At 36.3% G+C, this 16,251-nt stretch overlaps 1 protein-coding gene across 3 annotated transcripts; it reads right to left on the minus strand.

Annotated features, from left to right (window-relative positions):
- Positions 1 to 103: 103 nt before the first annotated feature.
- On the minus strand, positions 104 to 14,158 carry LOC127494916 (septin-2). 3 transcript variants are annotated; one of them, XM_051861110.1, is made up of 13 exons: positions 14,009 to 14,158; positions 12,830 to 12,871; positions 12,542 to 12,656; positions 9,085 to 9,171; positions 8,772 to 8,895; positions 6,508 to 6,642; positions 6,251 to 6,368; positions 6,067 to 6,168; positions 5,025 to 5,170; positions 3,950 to 4,033; positions 1,806 to 1,866; positions 1,622 to 1,713; positions 104 to 1,213 (listed from the first exon to the last, which is right to left on the minus strand). In XM_051861110.1, exons 2-12 carry the CDS (start codon positions 12,851 to 12,853, stop codon positions 1,648 to 1,650), a joined length of 1,062 nt encoding a protein of 353 aa, XP_051717070.1. In that variant the 5' UTR covers positions 12,854 to 12,871; positions 14,009 to 14,158; the 3' UTR covers positions 104 to 1,213; positions 1,622 to 1,647. The 3 variants fall into 3 exon arrangements, with proteins under 3 accessions (XP_051717070.1, XP_051717068.1, XP_051717069.1); XM_051861108.1 differs by having other exon boundaries at positions 3,911 to 4,033; XM_051861109.1 differs by lacking the exon at positions 14,009 to 14,158 and adding an exon at positions 13,002 to 13,094 and having other exon boundaries at positions 3,911 to 4,033.
- Positions 14,159 to 16,251: the final 2,093 nt, after the last annotated feature.

Genomic DNA, 16,251 nt, shown 5'->3' on the forward strand with positions numbered 1-16,251 from the left:
AAAAAAAAAAAAAAAAGCCCACAATTTTGACAAGTCCTTGACCTTTCTGCTATAATCACCAGCAACTTGATATCTGAACAGCAAAAAAGAAAACCCCCAAAAATGTTTTAATACAAAATTTTATTACAAGATGATAGACAATAATGGTTTAATAGAAAGTTTTCAAGTGAAACTTTAAAACTGGAATGTGGACAACTGCAGTTTTTATGGAAAGTAAAACTCAATGGTTTAAAAGTTATGTTTGCTTTTGTGTAATAGATATAAATCCTCATTTCAGATATTATTTCATTGTAACATTTGTTTCAGAAATGATTTATTTATAAGAAAATGTACTTTAACCACAGGAATAAGATAAAAGTTTTAACCATCGATCCCAAAAGAAGGTAAAAACTTAATATGCATCAAGGTCAAAGAGCACAACAGCATATTTCAATGTCACTCCACTAAGGAAATTTTACATTGCACTCGTTCTAGAACAATGTCTGGTAGTAAATACATGACAGTATCCACTCAGGTACAAATAAAAATAAGCAAAATGAGCATTAACATCAGAGAAAAGCCTATTCTCCTTCATTAGACGGCATAGGGAATGAATCACGGGTCACAATATAATGTTTTGCATCCGTTAGGGGACCATTCAACTGAACACCAAATATATTTCAAAACTTCATGCAGGGAAGAGGAAAGTATCTAAAAAAAAAAAAAAAAAAAAACTTCTGAACAGCAATCTCTCTGGCAATACTTGCAAACAGTATAAAATGATTTCTCCAAAAACATGATGCAACAACTGCTACTGTGACACTGAAATTCAACAGCTGCTTGTATTTTCACAGTGTTTGTTTAGCTAGACGGGATAGAGTGTTCTGGAGCTATACTAATACTAATGCTGCTCTACAGTAGAATTTGGCTCTTGTAACAGAAAAAAACACTTTGTTTAATTACTGACCGTAGTTCTTCATTTTTGGTTACTGGAACAGGAAAAAAAAAAAAATGAATGAATATTAGCAACAGTATTTGAATAATAATAATAAAAAAAAAAAAAAAAAAAAACGTAATACTGCTTAAAAAAAAAACCCCTACAAGATTGAAATAAACTAAGAAAATGCAAGCAAGATGATCTGAAGATCAGTCTCTCCTCTTTCTCCACATTTAGCAACACTTCCTCTTCTCATTCCACATCTGACTGGGTCAAGCTCGAAAGACAAGTCAGCGTCTATAAGAAACAAACAAAAACAAGCTCCCTAATTGCATATTTAATACCAAAAATAAATTGCCAATTTTCTCTGAAACACAAGTGACTCAATATTAAATTATATTTCAAGATATGCAACATCCATAGATTTGCATTCAAAAACATTAACAAAATATTACATTTTTACAAAGTAAAAGAGACTAAAAGGCAGCAATATCAAATATAACATCAAATGTTATAGCAGCTCAGATTGCAGAACTGCTTATACAATGTGTCAGAGACAGTACCATGACCACAGATTTGGTTATGTTGAACTGGGATTTTTTGTTTTGTTTTTTTGGAAGACCTCAACTTACAACTGCAACAGCAAAATCCGAGATAAGGCACGGCTTGCTTGCTTTAACGTCTGTGTTTGTAATGTGCTCTTACCGTGTTTCTCACAGGTGTGGGCTGTCTCATTCATCTCCCTGCTTCTGCATCTGCGCCTGCATCTTAGCGATCATCTCCTGCATCCGCCTCAGCTGAGAGACACAAACACAAATCACACATTGACCTTCACACTCAAGCAGTCTTGTTATTAGCGTTCAGCTTGTGTTTGTTTGAGAGACCGTACCTCAGCCTCCTTCTCCTGCAAGATCATATCCTTGTCCATTTCCTCTGGCTCCGGACCCTTCCTGCTCGACACAAAGCAGGTGTAAAGAGACACATGCACAGCAGTACTTAGCAGTGAAGTTTAATAAATGATCATTTATGACATATGGATCTCACAATTACTTTATCCTGTTGGCAAAACAAAATTACTAGGGTAGTCAAATGTTGAAAAATTATAATTTAAATAAATGCCATGCAGCTTAAAGGGATAGTTCACCCAAAAATGAAAATTATCCTATGATTTACTCACCCTCAAGCCATCCTAGGTGTATATGACTATCTTCTTCGTGACCAGTGATTTGTTTTGCTCTAAATATGCCATGCGTCAGGTCAGGGGTTACTCTTCTACCGTAACTCGATCTGCATAGGACTAGGCCGTCGTTATTTTAGCTTTTCTGTTTTTTATTTTAGTATACTAGTTATTTTAGTTTATAAAGTTTTAAATATGGATATTTAAAACTATATTTTCTTACAAAAATCCATCGCTTCGCTTCAGAAGGCCTTTATTAACACCCTGGAGTCGTATGGATTACTTTTATGATGGATGACTGCACTTTTTTGGACTTTAAAATCAGAAGCGCCATTCACTACCATTATAAAGCTTGGAAGAGCCAGGATATTTTTTAATATAACTCCGATTGTGTTCGTCTGAAAGAAGATAGTCACATACACCTAGGATGGCTTGAGGGTGAGTAAATCATGGAATAAATTTCATTTTTTGGTGAACTATCTTTTAACTCAATTATTCAGAATTAACTGCATATCAATATCTGATGAGAAAATAAATTTAGATAATACATTAAAAGTTATTAAATAATTGTAGCAGGCATATAAAATCATTAAAAATATATTATCACTATCATATATATATGTGCATTTAAGATTTAACTGCACTGATGACAGGAAATGATAGGATAGCAGATATATTAAACATTCTTAACAAATTATCACTATAAACAAACAATTTTTCACAGAATTATGCTTGGCATTTAAGCCGATGATGTGAAAACATGGGGTATGAAATGTTAATTTTTGCTAATTTTGCAATTCAAGTCAGAATTAAAAAATATATATAATATATACTGATAATATTTTAAAAAAATTTAATAAATAAAAAAAAAGTCTGGCATTTAAGATTTAAGTGCTCCGATGATAGAAAAATAGGGGGCATGAACTGTTTATTTTGTTAAAAAAACAAAAAAAACAAAAACAAAATCACACTGCAGATTTACAAGTGCTAAATGATTGTGATTGAACAAAAACTATTAGTAAACCACCAGTTTGCGATGCAGAGTTTAGGCAAGACAAGAAAAAGACAAACCCAAGTTAACAGTGCAAGCGTGTAATAAGCTGAACAGGAAGTTACTTTGTAAGTGAGTATTTATGTGAGCAAGAGTGAAAAAGAGTGTGTGCAGTAGGAGCTAGTGAGCAGAAACAGTGCTAGTGTCAGGCTGAAGGACAGGTGGAGCTGTGACTGAGCTCCCAGCAGTACCTCCCCCTCCTATCCTCTGATGAACACAGATCCCACAGCTCGCTGCAGATCCATGAGACTGAGTCAACACAGCACACATTAAAACTCAAACTTTCGTCTCTCTAGAGCTGGGGTGTCCAAACTCAGTCCTGAAGGGCCACTGTCCTGCAGAGTTTAGCTCCAACTTGCCTCAACACACCTGACTGGAAGTTTCTAGTATGCCTAGTAGACCTTGATTAGCTGGTTCAGGTGTGTTTAATTGGGGTTGTTGCTGAATTCCGCAGGAGCAGGATTGGACACCCCTGCTCTAGAGCGTATGGAAGACAGTTTATCGACTGATTCAGCTAAAACTCAACTCAGACTTAATGAGGCAAAGCAATGCTGCTCTTTTACTTTTATTTCTGCTATCAAATTACTTTTTATATGTGTCTTTAGCAAAAAAATGAGAAGTGACTATGTAAAGTTGTGCTATTTCAATACATCTGTTCCTGCCAGTTCTGGGATATTCAAATAATCTGTGACTACACTCACAAAGCTCTGCTGTTTCATAGAGGTTGAGGGAGGAGGTGGAGAAAGACAGGCAAAGCAGTACGTACGCAGGCGACAGAGGCAGAATGTAACCATGGGATGACAACCTGCCGCCCCGTTTGAGGCGCTCCGAGCGGAAGTTCTCATAGTGAAGGTCCTGAGTGACTTCCTGCAGGTCCTGCATGTGGGTGCTGCACAGATGGCAATTACCATCATTAGACAATAATGACAGTGACTGATGATATAGTACATTATCTTAAAATGAAAATGAGGCTGAGAGGGACAGAAGTACAGTCTATTTAAAGGGATAGTTCACCCCCCAAAAAAAGTCTGTCATTAATTATTCACCCCTTAATGTCATTTCAAACTTGTAAGACTCTCTTAGATGAAATCTGAGAGCTTTCTGTCCCTCCATAGACAGCTACGCAACTGACACATCAAAAAGTTCATATAGAGATCGTAAAACTAAACCATATGAATTGAGCGGTTTAGTCCTAATTTTCTGAAAAGAATCAATCACTTTTTATGATGAACAGATTGAATTTAGGCTTTTATTCACATGTAAACATTGATTAGCAAACATAAACAGAAGCTCAACCGAACCTCTTCTGGAAGCTCAAACGTGCTGCGTAACACACAAGAATGAACCTTACTGGTTCTCACATGTCAAGCAAACATGCTTGAGCTTCTGTTTACCACAACTGATGTGTGAGTGGATGAATGTTTATGTGAATAAAAGCCTAAGTTAAATCTGTTCATCATATAAAGCGATCGTGTCCCTTCAGAAAATTTGGACTAAACCACTCAATTCATATAGATTAGTTTTACGATCTCTTTATGAACTTTTTGAAGCGTCAAAGTCACGTAGCTGTGTATGGAGGGACAGAAAGTTCTCAGATTTCATCAAAAAGATCTTCATTTGTGTTCCAAAGATGAACAAAAGTCTCACGGGTTTGGAATGACATGAGGTAAGTAATTAACGACATAATTGTTTAATTTTTGGGTGAACTATCCTTTAATGTTTTTACTGCTTAAAAGGTACAACTCTTTTTTTATTTTTTTTTCTCTCCAGCATTACGTTTTGTCAACTGAGAGATTGACGACAAGCTTCCTCATAACCTCATTTTCATTTGTGTAAAATCAAGAATTTTAGAACATTAAACAGCAGATAAAGTTATTCACATCAGCATGGTGCGAAGTTTAAGGAAGTCGTTGTGTTCTGGGTTTTCCACCTCCACCACACCCCATGGATACAAACGTCCTCTCACTTTCTTCCCTTTAGCCTCAATCTGCTGGTTGGATCCCACCACGGCAAACGGTATGCTGGCCTACAACAGAAAGACCAAAGAAAACCCATAACAGAATGCGGCCTAGGTTGGATGCTTAAGTTTTGTTTCCTACTCTTCAAGAGATGAGCATAAAAGGATGACCAAAAAAAAATTAGTTTGACTTGTATTCTTCTATAAATTCTTCCACAACATTCAGTAATAAGAATAGGACTTGGAATATAGTAAACAAATTATATGGGTCACTTTTATTATACGCAAGCAATCAAATGTTTGGGGTCAGTACAAAAAAAAGTCTCACCAAGACTGCATTTATTACAATAATATAATATAAACAGTAATATTGTGAAATATTATTACAATTTAAAATAACTGTTTTCTATTTGAAACTTTTTTTCTATTTAAACAATTTATTCCTGTGATGGAAAAGCTGAATTTTCAGCATCATTACTCCAGTCTTCAGTGTCACAAGATCTTTCAGAAATCATTCTAACATGACGATTTGATGCCCAAGAAACATTTCTTATTATCAATGTTGAAAACAGTTGTGCTGCTTACTTTTTTGTGGAAACCATGATACATTTTTTCAGGACACTTTGATGAATAGAAAGTTCAGAAAAACAGCATTTATTTGAAATAGAAATCTTTTGTAACATTATAAACGTCTTCACAATCACTTTTGATCAATTTAATGAACACTTGTTAAATAAAAATATTATTTTCTATTAAAAAAATCTTGACCCCAAAGTTTTGAATGATAGTATATATTCATGGTGCTTTTTTGTTTTTTGAAGTTTCAAATCAGTTTAAAAAAATAATAATACATTTCTGCCTTTGTGTTCCATAGAAAAGTTTTCACCCAAGCTTTAAAATTGTCATTTTCTCATCATTTTGTTCCAGTCTCTTTAAATTAAATGAGAAAAATAAGGCCTACATACCTTGAGAATCCTGGTCTGCTCTTTGAAATCTTCATCCTCATCGGACTCAGCATCAGGGAGGTGATAGATCTTAATGCCATGTTCATCTATTTCATCCAGAATCTAGAGCACATAAAGAGATGCATATAGCCAACAAGCCAGACTTATGTTCAAACCATGTTTGGAAAGAAATCTGAATGCTTACTCTGCGCTTGAGTCTCTCTCTCTCCCTCAGTGTCAGCGTATCTGCTTTAGCAATAACAGGAACAACATTCACTTTGTTGTGAATGGCCTTCATGAATTGGACATCTAGAGGCTTCAGTCTACAAAATTGGAGCATGAGACAAGAAAATCCAGACAAGTGTGAACACTTACACTCACACCTATGACAGTGAAAGGTATCAAAAAAAAAAAAAAAAAAAAAAAAAAAAAGACTTAGTTGAGTTAAGTATAAGATCTCACCCGTGACCCAGAGGGGAAATGAAATAGAAGCAGCAGTGTACACGGTTGTCCACAATGTGCCTGCGATTGAGTCCGCTCTCGTCATGCAAGTAGCGCTCAAACTGGTCATCGATGTATGAGATAATGGTGTTAAAACTGTCCAGGAAAAGACAGAGCATCTCTTTAAACACTTACAGAGACAGTGATTTATAAGAAACAGAAACATTTAAGGAGTTTGTGTCAAATACAGATTAACGACTCCATCCATATACTTTGTTTTTAACGCTGGGATCCTTCTGAAGGATATGCAGAGCAGCAAAGGCCATATGCAGCCTGGAAAAACACAAGGTTTGACAAACTTTCCCCCATTTTACCTTTATCATTAGTTCTTCTCTTGTTTAGAAATTATAGCATCTATCCAGCTTTCTCCTTATTACCACATTGTGATTGGGTGGGCCATTTCTCCTCACCCAATAGGCATCACATTTTTGCAGCTTGTTGTACATAAATGCTCTGAAATTCACATTAGTACATCAATTTCATAGTACATCCATCGCTTATCTCAAAAGGCCAAGGCAAATTTGATTCCTCATGATATAACCCCTTGAAAGAGTCTCAAATTGAAACATAAAAGAGTGCAACAGTCAGGATCTGAAAGTTAACCAATCTATTCAAAATACCACAGAAAAACTATTAAATATTTGTGTATATATGCATATTCTATGTACATAGTCAACAACATGAATTAATTATATATATATATATATATATATATATATATATATATATATATATATATATATATATATATATATATATTTTTTTTTTTTTTTTTTTTTTTTTAACTTATCCATAGTTTTTAAATTATGTCATTGCAATGCTTCATGGGACTGTACTTCTTTCCCAATGCTGGTGCTTTAGGCACTTTTGCACTCTATGTAAAAACAACAAAACATAAAAAAGGCCTTTAAGTAAAAAGGCTGAAGTGATTTTAATACACAATCTTGTGATATTTCATTGACCGTTACAAAACCAGGGCATTAAAATGTCAAGTTTCACGTGAATAAAAGTTATGTGATGGCATACATTTCCTTTTTCAGACATGAGCACTCGAATATCCTCTCTTTGCTGTTTTTGCGCTCAAGTGGGTCAGGGAGCAGTCAGGAAGAGGTCACACATGTTTCCTGTCTCACCACTTCCACTAGCAGAACAGCATTCCCAGAGCTCAAAAAAAAAAAAAAAAAAAAAAAAAAAAAAAAAAAAAAAACCCTCTTCTTCCATTCCTCCAACGCACTCTCTAGTCTTCATGTCTCCTACCACATACCGTCTCCAATTACACTATCAAGTGTCTCTTTCAACCAAATTTCTCTTAAAGAGAAACCTCTAATCTACTCACCCTCACACCCTTCCAGTTGTTTAGAACTTTATTCAGTTGAACACAAAAGAGGATTGTGTCAGTAAGATGTTTTTAAAGAAATTATTACTTTTATTCAGCAAGGATGCATTAAATTAATCAAATGTGAGAGTAAAGACATTTATAATGATACAAAAGGTTTCTATTTCAAATAAAAGCTTTTGAAATTTAAAAATGTATGAAGTTTCCACAAAAATATTAAGCAGCACAACCGTTTTTAGCATTGACAATAATAATAATAAAAAAAAAATAAAAAATAAAAAGTTTCTTCAGGAGCAAATCAGCATATTAGAATGATTTCTGAAGGATCATGTGACTGAAGACGGGAGTAATAATGCTTTAGCTTTGCATCACAGGAAAAAAATTACATTTTAAAAATATATTAAACTAGAACACAGTTCTTTTAAGTTGTAATGCTATTTTGCAATATTACTGTTTTAATCAAATAAATGCAGCCTTGGTGAGCATAAGAGACTTAACAAAAAATCTTACCGACCCCAAAAGTTTGAATGTAGCATGCAAGTGAATGGACTCCAAAGTGTCGAAGGCACTCCAAAAAAAAAAGCATGTACAGTCATCTTGACTAATCATTACGGCCCCAGTGAATATATCACTGTTTTCTAAAGCAAAACACTAGGTGCGTATAAGAAAAATACCAATATTTTAAACATCAGCATTTGGGAATCCATTCTCTTGTACTACATGGACTCACAGAGGTGAGAGAATTTATTTTTGGGTAAAATGTCCCTTTAAATAAAGAGCATTAAATTGTCATCAAGCCAAAGCCACATAACATACACAATATGTATGATGACTGTATGTGCGCTGAGCATATTTGAGTATTTTTAATGACCATCAAAGCAATCCTCACCAGTCCTGGCTGTTGATGGCGTCACCGTATCCAGGCGTGTCGACCACAGTGAGACGCAGCTTCACTCCACGCTCCTCGATCTCCACCGTTGAAGCCTCGATCTGCACAGTGCGCTCAATTTTCTCTGTATAACAAGAGCACATGTAAAGATACATCAGAGAAGACTCAAAAAACAAGGCAGAGGTCCAAACTTTTCTGCAAAACTGCCTCAAATATCAGGCCACTACTTTTACCCTTACCAATTATAATGTTTAAAAACATGAACAACATTTTAAAACACCTGATGTAATTTCATCAGTGTTGAAACTCTCACCTGCAGCACCAGGAATGACCCTCTCTGGGTAGAGATCAGTGAGGAACAAGCTGTTGATAAGCGTGGACTTCCCCAAACCCGACTCACCTGAAAACAGCAAAAGTATTAATGAAAAAGCATTAAATTATCATATCAACTACAAAAACACTCCGACAGGCAGATTGTACTTCCCTAAACGGCATAACGTCACAGCAAACACTACGGACTTCAGTGTTTTATGCAATCATCTGTTCCTCTAGTCAGTGTTTTTGTTTCTACGTCTCAGTCAAGCTGTCTTCCATCATTTGCTGAAGCTGTGCAGCAGTGAAAGGGCTCGCGGCCGAGGTTCTGCATTCCTCTGTGATTTATTTTAAGACGATGGGATGACTGTACAATGAGCTCCCGGCCACCCTCCCCCCACAGCAGATCTCATTTGTGTGTCAACAGCTGTACACATACACACTCACAGGGCTGAGGGGAGAGTCCAGTCGCCTTAAAAAAAAAAAACTAGGATTTATCAGCGCTGTGCTGCTGCCAAACACTTTTGTTCCCACAGTCACTTTCACTACACAATAACCACTTAATCATGAAATACTAAAATTTCCTTCTACTAAAATATAACGTTTTCCCTCCAGACATGGAAGCTGCTCTTCTCAAACATGACATTTCCTCACATATTGTAATATAGCTGCCTTCACATGCTATCGGAAATTTCCTACTTCCCACTTCTGAAGTCGTGATTACGAGGTTGTCGCGTTCAAGTGCTTTGGTGTCGGAAAGAACAGGAATCATGGAGGGCACCAGGTTTATTCTGGCCTATTTATTGGAGAAATCTTATTAAAGCCAAAATGATATTTAGCGTCACATTCGTTGACAACCATATAAACACTGACTGTGCTATCTATATAGTCAGCTTGCTGAAGATTCTTGAATTTCAGTCAAATACAGGCTATTTTCCATATGTATTCAAGGCTCACCCTCAAGGATTTATTGAGTGTGACTTAAGCAATTGAAAACAGCAGTCCACTATATAGTGCCCACATGTCGAACAAGTTTTTCCATGCTCATGACCAAAGGAGTATACTTTGAAAGGCTCGCACGCTCAACTGTACGCGAGATGTAGCCGAACGCAGAAAATTAGAGCTGCACGATTCTGGATAAATGAGAATAACGATTTTTTGGTTTCAAATAGAGATCATGATTCTCCCACGATTCTGAATATACAACCAAACAAAATAACATGCAATTTACTAGAGGTCCTGACAAAATATAAATTGCTGACTCTAATTGCTGGAAAATGTTTGAATGAATTATTTAAAAAATGGTTTTGAATGAATTCAATGACTCATTAATAAATACTGTTTCATTGCTGGATGAATCAGTGTTTTTGAACGACTCTTTTGAATGAACGATTCAATGACAAATAAATTTAACAGTCAGTTGTCGCCACCTAGTGGAATTAGATGTAATTGATACAACCGTTATAGAGTACCTCAGGGATGACGTGTTTTTGTAGGCAAAACCCTGAAGCAAGTTAGCATTTTAGGACTTCCGGTTCCATTGCCCCGAAGTCTATGGGTTTTTTGAATGGGTTTTTGCTAAATCGCCTGAAATAAGGTTTGTGGTTAACAAAGCCTCTAAATATTTTCACGTTTTGATCTATGACATAAAACACACCAGTTATAACCCGCTTGTGATTTTTTTTAAACCTTTATTGTGTCTTAAAAACAGCAGTTGCTAACAAATTGCTAAAAGGGACTACTTCCTTTGGTGGGGACTTTAGATGTCATCATGACAAACAGGACATTTGGACAGCATTTCTCATTAAAAAGTGGTTAAGTATTCATACACAGCACAGATCATAATCAACGAGCATGTTTTTAAATAAAGTTGTTCTCTAAATAAAGTTTGAGGAAGCTTGGTGGTGGTGACGTTGATCTGCGACCATGATGTGCTGTAGTCCGTTTATAGCCTACTGTTAGCTTTTTATATCTGACGACTTTATTTAGGCTTCAAAATGTATAAATGTTGTGTTACCTTGTAAAGATTATCTTGATAGACAAAACGTGTAAGTGTCATAACCCTTTGTTAAACACAGAGCTTTTTTTTTTTTTGCGATTTTCCAAAAGTCTATGGGAAAAATGCATTGGCTTTCGATTGAGGGAACCCGTGCGCCGCTAACTTCCGGGTTGGCCTACAAAAACACGTCATCCCTGAGGTACTCTATTTGACGTGCTAAGTTCATTTCAAAAGGTAGTTTGCGCTATTTTGATCTCTATCGTAGACACATGTGTTTAAATACTAACTTAAAACTTATATCTCAGTACTTCTGTGATAATGTGAATATTTGTAACACAGAAATAACTAATGTGTGATTCAAAACGGCTCTCTCTGGCTCTGGCAGCACGAACACAGATTTGAACGTTCCGGTATGATTTTGTCTAAGGTTTAATAGACGCGGGAGAATCGTTGTCATTGATAAAGTAGGATCGCGTGGGTGCTTGAATCGAGATCGCGATCTTTTTATAATTAATCGTGCAGCTCTACAGAAAGTGAAGTGTACCTGGGCCTTTAAGCCGGTGGAACGGCAATCTGCTTGCCGCAAGAGGCAGCGTCACGTGTTCCACAACAACACTAGCTGCTCGCAGATGCGCCTGCCTATTAATCGGCCTGATTTGCAGCACAATCGGCCAATGCCGATTAATAAAAAAACAATGCGAAAAATCGGCCCAATTAATCAGCCAGCCCATCAATCGGTCGACCTCTAATATGCACTGCTTTAACAAAAAGACAAAGCAATGTAGCGGTTGTGAAAAAAATTAAGCATACCAGTCACAGCAGCAATTCTTCTCCACCATGTTTAAAGTTTATTGATACCAACTCGGGTATCAAAATTATCTGCTCAAGAGAGCATCCATGTCCAATTTCCGACTAGGAAGCTCATATTTACGATAATTCCGATCGCATGGTTTTACATTTTTATTGCCAAGAAAACAACACCGCCACCCAAAAAAAATACAAACAGAACATGGTTTCTTGTGGTTAGGACATTAATCACATGAAGAAGAAAATGCTGTATTGCCTAGTCTTCAAAATACAAACAGCATGAGCAAAAGGCAAAGACTAATTATTATAAAGAGATTATTCATATTTTTAACACAGGAGAACATCAGGAAAACATTCTGCCTAATTCACGAGTTAATTTGTTCTTAACCTGATTCTAATGTTAAAGTCACGATGAAACCGTAGAAGTGACAGATATTTCATTCATAATGTGACATACATTATTTGAGTATGTGATTTTTGCGGATAAGTGGTTAAAGTTGTTCCTACATTTTGTAAATTTAAAATAAATTTATTGGTGTTAAAGTTATGGGCGAATGAAACAAAAAAGTTGTTCAAAAATCTAATTGGTGTTTCTTGCTAATATTTCCAAGTTCATCAGGCTCATTCAAAACATCACATCAACGCTACTTACCCACCACCATGAGAGTGAACTCAAAGCCCTTTTTCACGGATTTCCGGTGCACCTGATTTGGCAAATTCGCAAACCCCACATATCCAGGAGTCTCTGGGTTTGTAAACTGTCCCTGCTGATCACAAAAGAACAGAACAATCTATGAACAAGCTCATCTAAAAAGTCGTACTAAACAGATCTCTAAAATTCTCTCAAATGTAATTAAATTCTGAACATCTCCCGTTCATCAATCTCCACATAAAACTGAAACCCTGTGCAACATCCACCCGTCAGCTCTCATTTCCTTACCTTGAGTTTTTCAGCTTGAGACATTTTGAGCTCGAACCAAACCTGCAAAAATAATATTTTTTTGAAACCAGGCTTATTTACAAAATGGATGTAACCAAATTACATGAGAGAATAAATTTAGGTGTTAAAAAAAAAAGGACCATCTTTATGTCGCAGAACAAGTTGAACTTACACTGACAAGAAAGCTGTCGACAAAGTGAAAGGTTTTACAGTTCTACAGGAACAGGAAGTCAGTTCCTGTCTGCAAGCATCAGTCTCACCACAAACCTGCACCAGCCATTTTACATTAACCAGTAAGAGCACTAAAGGCTGTTTACTCATTTTAATTCAAATAAAGCAAGTATTTTTGAATGCAGTGCAAGAAAAAACTCATGGGGTCTTTGAAAAAAAACGTTATGGGGCCATTGAATATTATTATGGACACTGGAGGGTCTTGGAGTCAAAAAGGCTGAGAATCACTGATTTAGACATATTATATATATATACATATATATTTGTAAAAGTGAAGCATAGGTTTTGACACAGCTGGGACTCAAACATGATGAAATACCCCAGGCATAATGATAAGAACTCGGGGACAGACAGAGACCATATAAATCAATGTAAATCACATGTGCAGACATTGATGAATAAGATTCTTCAGATTTAATACGAAATAAAACGAAGGGCTCTCGATTAAGAGATAAAACAATTGTTTTTTTTTTCTGTACTCTGAACAGAGTACACTTTTTTTTAATAATCCGCAGACGTACATTATAAAAACATGAAAGGTTAGTACTGATATGATGCACTCAAAGTGTTTTACTCGTACAGTACATCGCTTTTTACAGTACATATTGTTTAAAGCAGCTTTACAAGAAAACAGCGTCTTAGCTCCTCCAGTAATCAAACAGAAAACGACTTTGGCAATGGAAAAACACACATATGTTTAAGATTATCGCGGAAAAAGTGTGAATCTGTAGTATATAACAAAGTGCTTATTGTCGTAGGATGATGCAGGATTGTGGTGGTTTGATTTCTTTCTCGCGCACTAGTGACACGCCTCTGTTAACGGAGCTCATTCAGAGGTTACGAGTGAGTGACACGCTAATCTTCAGAGAAGCAGAAGTCACGCATCGGGTAAAACCTGACTTGTGATCTGAGGCACAGAAATTAATTGAATAAAACGCTTAGATATACCTTTCAGGCGCGGAAAATCTTGACTTCGGTACCGCAGGAGGTTGTGGAGACGAACAGCCCAAATTCCTGAGATTCCGGAACTCTCACTGACGCCGACAGCAGAGCAAAATTGTGAAGTAAGAAAGTTTAAAGTCTCCATGTTTCAAAATAAAAGTCCCATCACAGCTCCGTATTGACGACACGTAAATGTTGCTTACAGTCTCAGAATTTATGCACAAAACTGTCTCATTTAAATTGTTATTAAAATTGGGCTACAGCAAGAGTATCTACTTGATTGCTACCTTCCAGATTTCATTATCACTCTAAAAAATGCGGGGTTGTTTCAACCCATGTTTGGGTGAAATATGGACAAACTCAACCGTTGGGTTTAAAAATTGAATAAAAAAAAAAAATTAAACCAACAGTTGGGTTTGTCCATATTTGACCCAAACATAAGTTGAAACAACCCAGAATTTATTTATTTTTTTTTTTTTTTGAGAATTGTTTTATATGGAGTATTTTTAGTATTGTAAGATTTTAGCTCTAAATTTTGTTCTAACTGTATAAAAATAACTGTTTCTTCAAGAGAACATTTATTTCAGTAAATTCGCTGAATGCAATATCAGATTTCATATCGTAAATTTCAGTGTCATAATTCTATATCATGTCAGGACTCAATAATAGTCCTTTTACACATCCAATTCATCAGATTAGATCTGATTAAATCTTCAGAATCTCACAGATACAAAATTAGCAGTGGCCTCTATGCTGATAAACAGTAGACAGTTGTTATTATGAATTTCACAGAACAATATTAATATTCATGTGTGCTGCCCTGATAAACCTGATATTGGTCCGTGTATCCAGTTTATAATTAACAGTAGTCTTAATAATGGCTACGTTCCATCCTTAAACATGCAGTGATACAGCCTGTGCTTAAAAAAGTCTACACTTGATCTACTGGTTTTAACTAATTATCGGCCTATTTCAAAACGTCCTTTTTTTTCCGAAGGCACTGGAGAAGGTTGTTTTTCATCAACTCTACTCCTTTTTATAGAAGAATGATATACAAACCCGATTCCAAAAAAGTTGGGACGCTGTACAAATTGTGAATAAAAAAGGAATGCAATAATTTACAAATCTCATAAACTTATATTTTATTCACAATAGAATATAGATAACATATCAAATGTTGAAAGTGAGACATTTTGAAATGTCATGCCAAATATTGGCTCATTTTGGATTTCATGAGAGCTACACATTCCAAAAAAGTTGGGACAGGTAGCAATAAGATTATTCATAGGTATAAGGTAGCAAAAAGTTAAATGTACATATAAGGAACAGCTGGAGGACCAATTTGCAACTTATTAGGTCAACTGGCAACATGATTGGGTATAAAAAGAGCCTCTCAGAGTGGCAGTGTCTCTCAGAAGTCAAGATGGGCAGAGGATCACCAATTCCCCAATGCTGCGGTGAAAAATAGTGGAGCAATATCAGAAAGGAGTTTCTCAGAGAAAAATTGCAAAGAGTTTGAAGTTATCATAATCTACAGTGCATAATATCATCCAAAGATTCAGAGAATCTGGAACAATCTCTGTGTGTAAGGGTCAAGGCCGGAAAACCATACTGGATGCCCATGATCTTCGGGCCCTTAGACGGCACTGCATCACATACAGGAATGCTACTGTAATGGAAATCACAACATGGGCTCAGGAATACTTCCAGAAAACATTGTCGGTGAACACAATCCACCGTGCCATTCGCCGTTACCGGCTAAAACTCTATAGGTTAAAAAAGAAGCCATATCTAAACATGATCCAGAAGCGCAGGCGTTTTCTCTGGGCCAAGGCTCATTTAAAATGGACTGTGGCAAAGTGGAAAACTGTTCTGTGGTCAGATTAATCAAAATTTGAAGTTCTTTTATGGGGACGCCCTGTCATCCGGACTAAAGAAGACAAGGACAACCCAAGTTGTTATCATGGTATGGGGTTGCATGAGTGCGTGTGGCATGGGCAGCTTACACATCTGGAAAGGCACCATCAATGCTGAAAGGTATATCCAAGTTCTAGAACAACATATGCTCCCATCCAGACGTCGTCTCTTTCAGGGAAGACCTTGCATTTTCCAACATGACAATGCCAGACCACATACTGCATCAATTACAACATCATGGCTGCGTAGAAGAAGGATCCGGGTACTGAAATGGCCAGCCTGCAGTCCAGATCTTTCACCCATAGAAAACATTTGGTGCATCATAAAGAGGA

The sequence above is a fragment of the Ctenopharyngodon idella genome, chromosome 15 (genome assembly GCF_019924925.1).
Source record: "Ctenopharyngodon idella isolate HZGC_01 chromosome 15, HZGC01, whole genome shotgun sequence".
In the NCBI taxonomy this organism is placed as follows: domain Eukaryota; kingdom Metazoa; phylum Chordata; class Actinopteri; order Cypriniformes; family Xenocyprididae; genus Ctenopharyngodon; species Ctenopharyngodon idella.